Raw genomic sequence first — 13,746 nt, forward strand, 5'->3', positions numbered from 1 at the left:
ATTAAACTTCTTTTTTTTTTAATTGAAGATACAAAAAAACCAAAAAACAAAAACCAAAACAAAAAAGAAAAGAGCAAAATAAAGAAAATATAACAGAATATAGATATATCATGAAAAGTAAAACTGTACATATGTCAAAAAGCACAAAATTAGCAATTTGGGGTAATACAAAACCATGAATATACATGTATCATAATTCAGTTCAGTACGAAGCAACATATAAGTCCCAGCAGGATTCAAACTCAGGATGAACGGATCATAAGTCCGACACTGTGCTGCTGTCGATAAACTAAGAGGCGTTTCGATCAGATATCAGCAATTTTGTGATGATGTGTTTTTCCACCTTTAAGTGCTGAACACGACGACTTTTAAAGAAACCCCATTGTTTTTGGTACTCGCCACTCTCCCCCCAGCACATATATAAGAAACTGACTAAACAATTGCACTTTTTATTGTAGATCTCACCTGTGTGGACGTTTATTTTACCTCGCCATTAAGTTATTTAATAAACGCAACAACATACCAGCTAAATGCAATACATATGCACAAGATAATTCGAAACATCAATTATAATGGTCACTGCAATAAACTTATTAAGAAAATGCACGTATAACAACAATATAAAAGTGCAAAAATTAGACAAACAAATGTCTTTTACACGTCGCACACAAGATCCAGGTGTGAAATTAAGTGAACTTAAATTAAATGCTTTTGTATACCATGTTTAAGGCAATTGTCTATTTACAAGTCGTGTTCAGCCTTCATTTTCATTAACTTTAGTGTAGATAATAAATCATAATGAATATTTAAAAAAGAGAGAACTTAAATTCTCGTTTCTTAATCAAACATAAATTGAATAAGGAAAAATATTGATGAGTACATAAACAACGCCACTTTGGCCCTTCTGGCCTTGGAAACTTTCAATTGATTTCAATTGAAAATATGCAAACATTTCAAGGAATGTCTCTTTTCTTACCTAGCCTGCACAAAGTAAATTTCCTTTATAGCCAGGCTGGGTTAGCGCTTTTCAGTGCTTTGATTAACATTATAACAGAATTAATTATACCAATATGTTCTTTTGGTCGTGTCAAAGTAAGATTTAAAAAAGAAAAAAGAACAATTGTCTTCTAAACAATTGTATTTAAATTGTCACATAACAAATATTCTTAAAAGCACTTAGCTTCATAATAAGCATATATCCCGTATAATTCCAGTTCTATTCTACATAAGTATATATATCATCGTTTTCATTTTTGTCAAAATCCTCCAGTTCTTGGTGAGCGGCACACCCGTTTTCTAGAACATAAATACTGTAGACATATGTATCCGACATTTCGACAGATTCGTCCACCTTTTTGTCTCGATTGCGACATCTTAAAAGTGCTTTTCTGGATCTAAAAGGTAAGTAATACTTGTAATATTGACATACGGTATTTCCAAATGTTACAAATAAACAGAAACACAAGAGAGATCTGGAAGATCGTGACCATGTTTAAACTATATTGATATCTAATGTAAGAAGATCTCTATATAAACATTTAGGAAAGTATCCAAATTCCAAAAAAAAATTGTACGGATGTTTGTCTTTACTAAATAAAAGTTTTTTGCTCAACAAATCATATCTAAAATGTTTGCTAGATCTGAAGGTTAAAACGTTGGCCAACGAGCCTTTGTAAGTGAAACAAGATCCGATTAAGTATATAACGTACATGAAAATCAGGTTGAGAACAACACTGCCTGAAAATAATACGACAACGGTGACGATGGAATAAAAAGGAACTTGAACTGTAGTTTGCGAAACGGGTGGACCATGTGCTGCAAAAAAGTACCATATATAAGTTTCTCTAATCAATATAGTGGCATGTACATATGAAATGGTTGAACGATATTTCCTTTTTTTTTTATTCATCTTAGTCCAATTGTTTTTGTGTATTTGTTTGTTAATTTGCGATGTTTTTTATTTACATTTTAAGATTAATTTTTTTTTTACTGATTAGTTCCTGGCTAAGTTACGAGGAACCAGTACACATTTCTTTTAATTCAATATCGGTTTATGTTATATGTTACATGTATTATGTATACATGTTTTCTTTTTTTACCATATGTAATGTTTATTCTTTTCTGTTGTTCGTATCTATAACAAATTTCTCGTTTTTAACCAATATTTGAAATACTCTTGTAAAATTAATGATAACCTTACGGTGTTTTAGATAACTGCCCTCAATGCTTTTTAAAATAAATTGTGAATTCATTTTTTTTTATCATTATTAATCACAATAGTAAACACATATACAAAAACTTCAAAAACTTCAATTATTAGCGTACATACATCTTGTATAATTCCTTAATTTTTTATATTAATGCTACAAATAAATGAACAGGTTTTCATTGAGAAGACATTTAAAAGTATCTAACTGGTTTTCTTAGAACATTATATTAAAACATGTTTATATATATATATATATATATATATATATATATATATATATATATATATATATATATATATATATATATATATATCTATCTATCTATCTATCTATCTATCTATCTATCTATCTATCTATCTATATATATCTATTTTTACGTTACATGGATTTCATCATATTTTTTATATTTTATATTCTATTACATATTTTGTTTGATTTTTCTTAAAAACTTTAGTAATTTGGAGCTAGCAAACTTTAATCAACGCAATGATGTAACATTCTGATTTGATTTCATATGAACAAAACTAAAACATATTAAGCAAATGGATTTACTTTCCGAGTTGGAATATTGTTATTACATTTTATATTACATGAATGCTCTTAAATAATCATACCATTATACACTGGCCATGCAACCATTGTCTCGTTCTTAACTTCATCTCTTGCTGAATAAAAAAATGACATTATACGCTAATAATATTTACAGTGAGGATATTCAGAGTTTTTCTCATGGTTTGGAGATAAAATGTTACGCATGCACAAAGGATACTGAATAAGTTGAATTTATGAAATGAACGTACATTCAACACAAAGGTCTCCTTGAAAGCCGGAAGCACATCCACGAGGACACTGACCGGTCACGTGGTTACATTTTTCTCCGTACAGGTAGAGACAATCTCCACATGTCCTAGAGCAATTAGGTCCATACGTGTTGTTGTTGCAAACTGACATTACATGTAAAAAAATGTGATTTCAAACTTCGTTTACAAACTTCAAACAAAAGGCTCATGGGCCACATCGCTCACCTGAGCAACAATAGGCATGATAAAATCCGCTTAATGGATTCATAATAAAAATATGTGGACAATGTGGAATATTACGTGTAGATCCTGTATAAATAAAAGTCCACCCCCCCCCCCCCACATTCTTGTGTTTATAATCCAGTTCCAGATGATTGTATAGTCATATTTTGTTGAGCATTGCAGTTCTCAAAAAGATCCTAAACAATTGTTTATAAACGGTGTATAAACCTACGACACACTCTTAACACCTTGTGAGGCCCAAGAATCGTCCGGGGGCTAAAGTCTAAACAATTTTAAAGAATCAGCAGTATGTCAAAATGTTTGCATATCAGAGAAACCATACATGATAACATTTTAGTTTTTGTGAATAATTGCTTTCCATTGTACAACTAGATCCCCAATGTGGCCCTTACCCACTCCTCAAAATTTTAATTTTTTACGAATTTGAATCCACACTATCTGAAGTTGCTTTCACTTAAGTTACAGCTTTTCTAGGCAAATAATTTTTTAAGAAGATTTTAAGATTTTTCTTCAGATATTCCTACGTAAAAGTATGCCCCCCCCCCCGTTGTGAACCCATCCTACCCCCGGGGATCATGATTTGAACAAACTTGAATCTACACAACCTGACAATGCTTCCACACAAGTAACAGCTTTCTTGGTTGATTAGTTTCTGAGAAGAATATTTTAAAAGACTGTTCACTATATACTCCTATGTCTGAGGATGCTTCCACATAAGTTTCAGCTTTCCTGACCATATGGTTCTTGAGAAGAAGATTTAAAAAAAAATTTACTCTATATATTCCTATGTGAAATTCGACACCCAAGTTATGGCCCCACCCACCCCCAGGGGTCATGATTTTCACAATTTGGAATCTACACTACCTGAGAATGCTTCCACACAAGTTTCAGCTTTCCTGGCTAAATGATTTTTAAAGATTTTCTCTATATATACCTTTGTAAAATTCGACCCCCATTGTGGCCCGACCCTACCCCCGGGGGTAATGATTTTCACAATTTTGAATCTACACTATCTGAGGATGCTTCCACACAAGTTTCAGTTTTCCTGGCCAACTGGTTCTTGATAAGAAAATTTTTAGAGGTTTACTCTATATATTCCTATGCAAAATTCGACACCCCCCCCATTGTGGCCCCACCCTACCCCCAGGTGTCATGCTTTTCACAACCTTGAATTTACACTACCTGAGGATGCTTCCACACAAGTTTCAGCTTTCCAGGCCAAATTGTTCTTGAAAACGAGATTTTTAAAGATTTCTCAATTTTTTTCAATAATTCCTTATCATCACCCCTTGTAAAAGGGTGTGGTTGTTAATTTTCACTTTGAATCTCCTCTGCCCAAGGGTGCATTGTGCCTGGTTTCGTTGAAATTGGCCCAGCGGTTCTGGAGAAGATGTTGAAAATGTGAAAAGTTTACGGACGGACGGACGACAGACAAAATGTTATCAGAATAGCTCACTTGAGCTTTCCGCTCAAGTGAGCTAAAAAGTCCGAGCTTTATCGGACACAATATCTCATAGTATCATTTCTGGAATCATTGACAAAAACTTGAAGCTGGATGAACATTAAGGAGACAGTGATGAAACAAATATATAGAGTTTTTATCACTTAAAAACATGACAATATCACATTGTATCATATTTTATTTACAAGGTCAGATTGCGATAATTTATCAAATAATGCTCAAAGTTAATGAGATATAGCTTTAAGTGAGTAGATTTTAAATAGATATGGGCTTATCAGAATTTCATGTAACTTCCTTAAATCAACCTAACTTTTTTTTTTTACTATGAAATTTAAATGTCTAATTCTTTCCTTATATATTTGGAATTCCTATTTTAAAAAAAGAATAGATGTCGTGTAAAATTTAGATAAGGAAAGAAAGTTAATTAGAGAGGTTTAGTGAAAAAAAAAATTACATGCAAAAGGAGACCGTTTTGCGTATTCAGGCGAACAGGTTCTTGCGAGCGATCTTCAGAACTCTCTTTACTTGTGACACACGTTTTGATGAGTGCTCGCGAGCACCCACTCTGCCGAACAGGCATCAGAATCATAGAAAATGGATCAAAATGTCTAAGCTACATACAGGCATACATTCCATCCGGCCTACATTGCATGATATATGTTCTTCAATGCATGTGTATATTCAATATGTTTCATTCAATTAAATTCATATTTTAAACATAAGTATTAATGACCATTAAAATTCTTCATATATTAGCATTTTTTTCTATTTGGCTTTTAAATTGGATTACTTAATTTACAAAAGATTCACATAATTTGAAATTTAGTAAGAATATAATGAAGTCTATTTGAATTGTACCTACAACAGTAATGTGTGTGTTCATTCTACATAAGCCTGAGTGTACTATTTTTTCGTTACCAGTTTTGCATTGTCTCCCTTTATACCCGTCCTCACATCCACTTGGACAAGTACCATTTTTGTAGTCACATTGTTCTTTTTCGTAGCAAGCGCCACAAACTTTACTGCAATTCATCCCATATTTGCCTTCACATGCTGTTAAAATCAACGCAAAACAGCTTTTATTAACACAATTTCAAACAACCAGTGATGAAATCGTTATACTATTTGTAATTATTCCCGAGATGACTAATAAGAAGTTTTGAAGTGAAATTAAACAAAATAAAAGATATTTATGTATATGCTAGCTTGTCTATGCCATAAACAAATCGAAGGCTTGCATGAACCTTTATCAGAAAACAAAAATGTAGTGTTTACCTTTGTTACACATAGATCCTCTATATCCCGGAACACAGCTAATGCAGGTCCCATCCACAATGTCACAATCTCCATTCTCACAGTTTTCTGGGCAGGGGGTGGAGCAGTTTTCTCCGTAATACCCTAATTTCAGACAACCTATGAAAAAAACCGAAACATATAACTCAACATAATAGACCGACTTAATGGTTGTGGTTATATTTTTTGATTTTCATACTAAAAACTGAAGATTCCTAAATATAAATGGTCTTAATAGTACAATTATTATATTATATTATCTTATATTAAATTATATTATATTTAATATATATTATATTTCATTATATTATATTATTTTTATTACATCATGATAATATATAATATGTTAACGTTTAGATTTTGTTAAAGGAGTTAAAACTGTGTGTGTTTTAACTGACCTAAATTTTAAGCATCTCTTTGTTGGAATAAAATTATACTTTCTCTGTACATGTACTTAAAAGCATGACAATGAACGTGGACGATGACATTTCATTATAAAATGTTTAAACATAGGTCATTGATTTTATACATAATTTTAGACAATCAAACTGTTTTTTTGAAGAAATTGAAGTAAACATCAAATTACCTATGCTATCGTCTTACACATTTCAGGTACAAGTTTAGCCATAAACTCCCATTAAGTAAAGACAAGTTCCATATTTAAACTTTGAAAATTAAATGGCCGCTTATATATTTATACAAAGATCTGCTCATAGTTAGTACAACAACCATCTAAACTTCTGAAGGTTGGTTGTTCACAATGATTTTACGAAGTTCAAATAAAATCAAAATCCATGTTTCAAAATAATAATAAACATATTTGTTTATTACATTGTCTGTTATAGAGTAAAAGAAGAAGTTAAGAAATACTCTTAAAAACGAATTCATTCGTAAATTTTTTCCTAATATTCACACATTGCAACACTAGCTTTGACACTTCTCAAAAAGTTCACACTTTATAAAACTATGCATTAAAAACCTATAAGGTGCACCTATTAAAACATTCTAAATCTGCTTTGCAATTTTTTTTACGTGTGATTCTTACCATAAACTTCAACTTCACACAGATCGTTAAAGGCGTAGGTAGAATACCCAGCAGGGAAGGGACGATGAGTTCTGTTGTTGTAGTATATGACAAATCTCCCGTGAATAAGGCACGTAACATTGAAAGGATTGGGTATTGTGGCTCTGGTATAGTTGTTGTCCTTGAAACACAGTTTCCAGTCCTTTCTGTAGGTGGTGTTCGATACGTAGATTGAAAATCCCAAGAATCTATTCGTATGGGCGTTGTTTTTATCTGTAAGGTCATGAACACCGACAAATAACTTATTTTAGTGTAGTATAGTTACAGGTCTAGTATATTAATTTTGTGTAAGGTTGTCTTTCAAAAAATACAAATTCAAGACTCTGAATTCAAGAAGTGTGTGTTGACGTGTGAACACGAAAAATGGCATATTAAAAACCCCCCAAAAAACCTTCTTTGTCTTTTGATCGTTTTACTTGATCATTATTTATGTTTAAAAAAACTACTCAGGCAAGAGATACATTAACCAGTTGTCATGTAATGGTGCACGTGTTATAAAAGAGTACTAGTTTCATCACATTGATTTATTCTAACAACAATGCAACCAATTCTATGAAAGCATTTTGATAAATTGTATAATTTAATTGTTCAAAGTAATGGTATACATTATTTGAAGTATTGTGAATTTTAAATTGTTTAAACCGCGATCAACTAATGTACAGTACCGATCAGATCCAACCTAACAGAAAGTAAACCCCAACTAAACTTCGGGTTTATTTTCTGGGTTTACTCTAGGTTTAATCCGGGTTTACTAGAGTGGACCCTGAGTAAACCCAGAGTAAACCCACAGTAATTACATGTTTATTCGGAACATACAAGGGGCAGACATTACAGACAGTAAGATGGTAAGATAAATGATAGGTCTGCTTCACACATCAGTGCGTAAAGTTGACCCCAAAACCAATTCTCGGGCAAAACCAAAGTAAACCGCGAGTAAACCCAAAGTAAACCCAGGGTGGACCCACATTTTCAAAAATGTAAACCAAGAAAGTGGGGTTTACTCTGGTGTTAGGTTGGGTCTGATCGGTACTGTAAATCCCTCAAATAGTATTGTTACAATACGTGGGTTATTAACAAACGCATTTTTACACATTATGAATATCAATAATTTGTTGCTAGCATTTGTAACCATGATATGATTCCCGTATATTTAGCACAGGATAAAGCTGTAAATTCTAGTCAACTGAAAGGTACATTATTTATTTCCTATGTAGCTTTTTACACGATTTGATTGACTATAAGTCGGATGTATATTACCGTTATCCCGACTTGAGCTAAAGATAAAGAGCGTGACGTCATAATGCATTACATTTGATTTCACAATGCATCAGTGCTTAAATGGTATATCTTGAAAGTGTAATAACTCCTTGATTGGACATGGGAAACAAATCTATTTGGTTTACATAGGAAATAAATTCGTTATCCAGGTCTAATCACGGGTATACGTGGATTTACCCTGGGTTGTATTCAAAACACCCTTCGGCCTTCGGCCTCGAGGTGTATGGAATGCAACCCGGAGTAAATCCCCGTACACCCTTGATTGAACCTAAATAACTAATTATGTGCAGGTCTGTAAAATATCTCTAAATAACAGAACTATGCCATTAAGTTATATTTCAGTCACCTTTTAGTTAACCAAATGACAACATACTGTGTTACATGTATTCTGACTGAACTAAAAGATACGTTGAACATAAAAAATCACCAGATATATAATTTACAGTAAACAGGCTTTACTCTCTCAAAGAAAATCAATAAATACCCCAAGCGACATTTTCCGTCCTGTATTGTATAAAAACGTGATGCAAGTTTCGAACTTCTCCCAGATCTACCCTCCATTCTGCTATTGATCTACTATTTGCTGATATCGCACACTGTCCTCCTCTGGCGGACAAATCTGACCGACGTCCGTCAACAGCCAAGGTTGCTGCCCACGGTGTGCCGTGAAAGGGATAAAGCTGCCAGGCAGGTCTAGTCAGAGCTATGTTTTCTGTAGAATTTGTCAAAATTCGACAATCATAAATGTTACTTATAACTACAAATTTAAATTATTGGTCCGTGTTTGAGGCACACAAAGAGATATAATTTTTAAATGCGGTAAGAAAAGTGTCGATAACAATATCTTCAAAACAATTCATTGTACTAGAAAGCTTTCACTTCTCTTTAAAATATAAAACATGGGATATGAAATGTCGGTGAATTTGTGAAATACGGAAATGAATATTGAAAAAGAACGTTTTTATAATTAGCAATTTTTTTAAGCAGAAAACACATTCCTGTTCAAGCAGTAGCAATTTCCTAAAACTGATAAAAACTTGTGAATATTAAAAAAAGTTTATATTTCCCTGTACAAGCCAGTTACTATACTAAACAAAACCCAAAGTACTCACATACACACTTGCATGTTAAAAACAGTGAGCTTCCGTCTTTTTTAAATGTAAATTTACACGCCGGACTTTGTCAGTATCAAATAATACTTCAGTTTATATATGTTTCCAAATGAAGGGCAGCTGTATAATAATGGATTGCGTCATTACGATTACCATGCCAAGTTTTCTCTCTATATATGAATATTAGTGGTATTCATTTTGTGTCAGTAAGTCAGCGCATCTCAAATGTATTTGTTACATTGTTTTGAAATTGTGTTCGTAAAAAGATTGTGCTTGTTAATCAACTGATTTAAAAAAAAAAAAAGTCTATTTGCATTGTGTTTCGTCTTATTCCTCATATTCTCAGATCAATGGATCTTTCATTGTTATTCACTAAAACAAATGATATTTATTCAATGAGGGCCAAATAGTTCTGAAATTGGAGCACATTCAATGTCAAATGACAATTATTCACAATGGAAGATATGCGATCTATACTTAAAGAGCCCAGATTGAATGCACTTGGTACGTTCAATTTTCCAAAAACTCTAAGGTAAGCTTTCAAAAAATTACCCTTCAGTTCTACTTTAAAAAGTAAGATATTGTTTAGCCATATAATATTCTTTAAAAAAGATACACACCATATAATTTAACTTTGAAATTTCACCCATTTTTAATATTTTTATAGAAAACTCTTTTCCGCAAGGAGATTAATAAATATCGCATAAAAATGGCGACAACGATCCCGTCCATTTAAAAAAAAGTAACAAACGTCCTTGTTATTTGAAAATTTTTGTTGGAAACGTCACGCAATTCAAAAACTGTATGTTTTGAAAAGTGTCATTTATTCGAAATTTTGCTATATAAAAGATAACTGATTCCTACTTAATGATCCTTTCTTAAAATGTAAACCATGCAAAACCATTTAGCATATTTCAATATATAGATGATTCACATATTTTTTAAAGTGGTACTATTTATTCATTACATATTGTACTGTTTTCTTTAGTTTTACATGTGGATATACGCTTGTGGGATTAGCGTACTGTTAAATTTGGCATACGTAATTCGAACTTTCCAATAATTTACATCAAACTGTATTTTGTTCCCATTTCATTATAATTTTGCATGTGCTTTTTATATAAGCTTTCTTGGGGTTTGTTTGCAAATGTAATTTGCATTTCTTTTATTTCTCTTACCTAAGAGATAGATTAATATGAGCCTTCTGGCTTGTTCCCCCAACTTATTGTAAACTTTGTCATTTATTTTTACCTGCAATGGGTAAACTCAAAAACATTGTTTAAACTAAATATCACTGCATGGATATTGGTAGATATGTTAGTAGATGAATACTAAGAATAAATCCTTTTCAATTCATTTACTCACCATATGTATTCACAGTCCATAAATGTTTGATGAATATGACTAGCCAAATCATATCATCCTGCAATCGAAAAAAAAAGTTTAAAGTATATTAAACTCATATCACATTACGCTAATGAATTGTAAAACACACCTTAAATGTAACTTAGCTTTGTATGGTTTAAATAAGGAATAAGGAATCATTCTTTGAGTATTATGAGGTGATAATTTCGGTCGGGGCGTAATCAAATCCAATAAAGCCCAATGGGCTTTATGATAGATTTGATCACACCCCGACCGAAATTATCACCTCATAATATTCAAAGAATGATTCCTGATTTCTTATATTTATTTAATTTTAAGCCATCGTATGATTAAATATATAAATATAAATAAGCATACCCCGCTGGTGCCTCAATTTGGCGTCATTTATATTATGGTTATATAGTACAAAATCGATACGTAGTGATATCAAAGGCAAAGACACAGGTAAATGTAAATATTGGCGTGTACCAGCTTAAAATGGATATGAATATCGTATTTATACCGCTTTTAAAATTATCATATAAAAATTTAGTTTTGGTTGAATTTGTAATAATTAAAACTCGTACATGTACATATACCTTAGCGACATCAGCTTAGCTTGTAACTAAGTATGAACGTTTTATATTATATACATGTAAAATGTAGTTACAAGGAATAAAACTACGTAAATGAATTCATAATATAAATTAAAATTCTGATCAGTGATTAGAATTTGTTTTTATTTTGAATTAAATCAAAGTTTTACCAGAAAAGAATCTTACCATTGTTTCCACCAAGTTATGCAACCAAATGAACTCTTCCAAAAGAGAATATATTTTACATATATATATATATATATATCCGTGTACAAAGCTGTATCGATATCGTGATCATAGTCTTCCTCCTGTACATAAGTTGTGTTTGGTAATGGATATTTCTGGCATGGTGTGTCATTTTATGCATATATATTTAAGCAGTTATTTAGAGATTAAATTACCATAAATTACATTTGTTTATATTCTCTTAAAACTTCAAAGAGACACAAAAAGGATATTTGTACATTATATTCACATTAACAAGTAAGTTGGAAGAACGATAAATATTAAGACGAACAGACTATTTTTTTTTTCTGGTTAAAAGAATAATAAACAAAATTTTCATTATAATAATCAAATTACGGAAGTTTAGGGCATTTGGATTTGCCTATTTTTTCTTTGTTAAAATTGAAAATAATTGACGATCTGAAAATAACTTTTACATTGTTTATTCCAAAAAGTTATAAGGCACTCTGCAGTTTCATTACAAATAACACATGTTACCTTTCATTTACCTTTTTTTATCTACGTGTACATAGCTCGTTTGAAAGACGGTGGTTACCTGTTCTAACTTCAACCAAATTCTAAACTTTTTTTGGTATACATCTTCGCATTGTTCAATCACATTTCAACTTCGTTATATAACAGTTTTCTATTTTAACCTTCACTGAAGTTATAAATATTAAAATATGATTAATAAGGATTATTCACGGAATAATCAATCATTCTTTAAAGATTATTAGGTGTTCATAAAGTTCAGGGCGTGAAACAATCTTTATTACTTATTTAAGGAAGAGGGAATCATTCTGTAAGTAAAACTCGGTCATCAAATACGGTCGGGAGTGAACTACAAACTGCACACTGACGAGTATTACATAGGCTTCACATAATAATTTTTAACATGCAAGCCACTAATGGTTATAAAATATTTTTTCACTGCAACAAGGAAACTATTTGTATATTTGTTTTCCTTTAACTTTCAAAAGTGGAGTACTATGGGAAGTAAACATCAGAAGGACGTGAAGGAAAACGTTTTATCTTTAAATTTTATGCATATGCAGAGGCGATTTAGTCTTGGAATAACTACACTTACAGCAAACGTTTGTCTTGTGGAACTGTAACATGCGACGACTCAAGAGTATTGTCATCATTTGGTACACTTTAAACAACAAGCAAACAAATATTTATTACAGTCCTGTTGATCTTATATGTACAAAAGAATATTACCAGGAGGTGTGCATGTACAGTATAAGCTCGGGCAAGGTAAAATATTAAAGGCAATGACAACACATCATGTTAAAACATACAACATCGTTGTAACGTAGATCTATAAAAGGTTGTATGATTTAAGAAATGTAGAAAAAGTTTTCCGGTCATTTTTCAACAATATTCAAAATGGATGAACTTTCAGCTGATGCAGAGCTATTGAGCTGAATTTAATAGATTAAACACAAATAGTGAGTTAAAATCTGAACCGACTGAATTAAAAACGAAAGGAGAATACATGCGATGACTTGTGATATTATTTACTGTGCAGAAAGATTCGTTATTAAACTGGCTTTCATGTGAAATCGCTGGAAAATGCAACTGGACATTACCATCCAAGGAGAGGCGATCGTGGACGAATAGTTGATATGTCGACAAAGAAAAGTATGTATAAGACACTTTTATAAACGTTGTGTAAACTAGATAGCCAGTGATGTACTCAAATGGTATTTCTGCCGCTTGGAATGCACCAAAGGAGTTCATGCAATACTCAGGGCTTTAATTGCTTTACGATGCTTATTCTGGTGACCGATTATGCACGTGTGTAAATTTGCAAATCATTGTTACCAAATTTGAACAGCAGTGTTACAGTGAAAATGTATAGGCCTATATGTTCGTTATAATCCTTTTAGAAAAGAATCAGCCAGCCTCGCAATAATAATGATTGATCTCAAGCAGACGAAATCGTGAGAAGACGTTTAATTTTCTATCTCGTGATCAAATAATGTGTTTTGTTTATTTTTGAGGGTTAAACTTCCACGTTGTAATGTTTATAAAATTGTATCTTGTTTGATGACAATAAAATAAACACAACTTGA

General features: G+C 31.9%; 1 protein-coding gene across 2 annotated transcripts in view; it reads right to left on the minus strand.

The window, feature by feature from the left end:
- Positions 1-59: 59 nt before the first annotated feature.
- The window catches only part of LOC109621166 (multiple epidermal growth factor-like domains protein 11), a 131,982-nt gene continuing 118,295 nt past the window's right edge, over positions 60-13,746 (minus strand). The window contains exons 25-30 of one of the 2 annotated variants that reach the window (XM_066069305.1): positions 5,991-6,128; positions 5,634-5,768; positions 3,011-3,154; positions 2,825-2,875; positions 1,710-1,815; positions 60-1,394 (exon numbers count right to left, since the gene is read on the minus strand). In XM_066069305.1, coding sequence (XP_065925377.1) covers positions 1,217-1,394; positions 1,710-1,815; positions 2,825-2,875; positions 3,011-3,154; positions 5,634-5,768; positions 5,991-6,128 — 752 coding nt within the window. In that variant the 3' untranslated portion in view covers positions 60-1,216. The remainder of the gene's footprint in view (positions 1,395-1,709; positions 1,816-2,824; positions 2,876-3,010; positions 3,155-5,633; positions 5,769-5,990; positions 6,129-13,746) is intronic. The other variant, XM_066069325.1, reaches the window with a different exon arrangement.

This window comes from Magallana gigas, chromosome 1, assembly GCF_963853765.1.
Source record: "Magallana gigas chromosome 1, xbMagGiga1.1, whole genome shotgun sequence".
Lineage (NCBI taxonomy): Eukaryota > Metazoa > Mollusca > Bivalvia > Ostreida > Ostreidae > Magallana > Magallana gigas.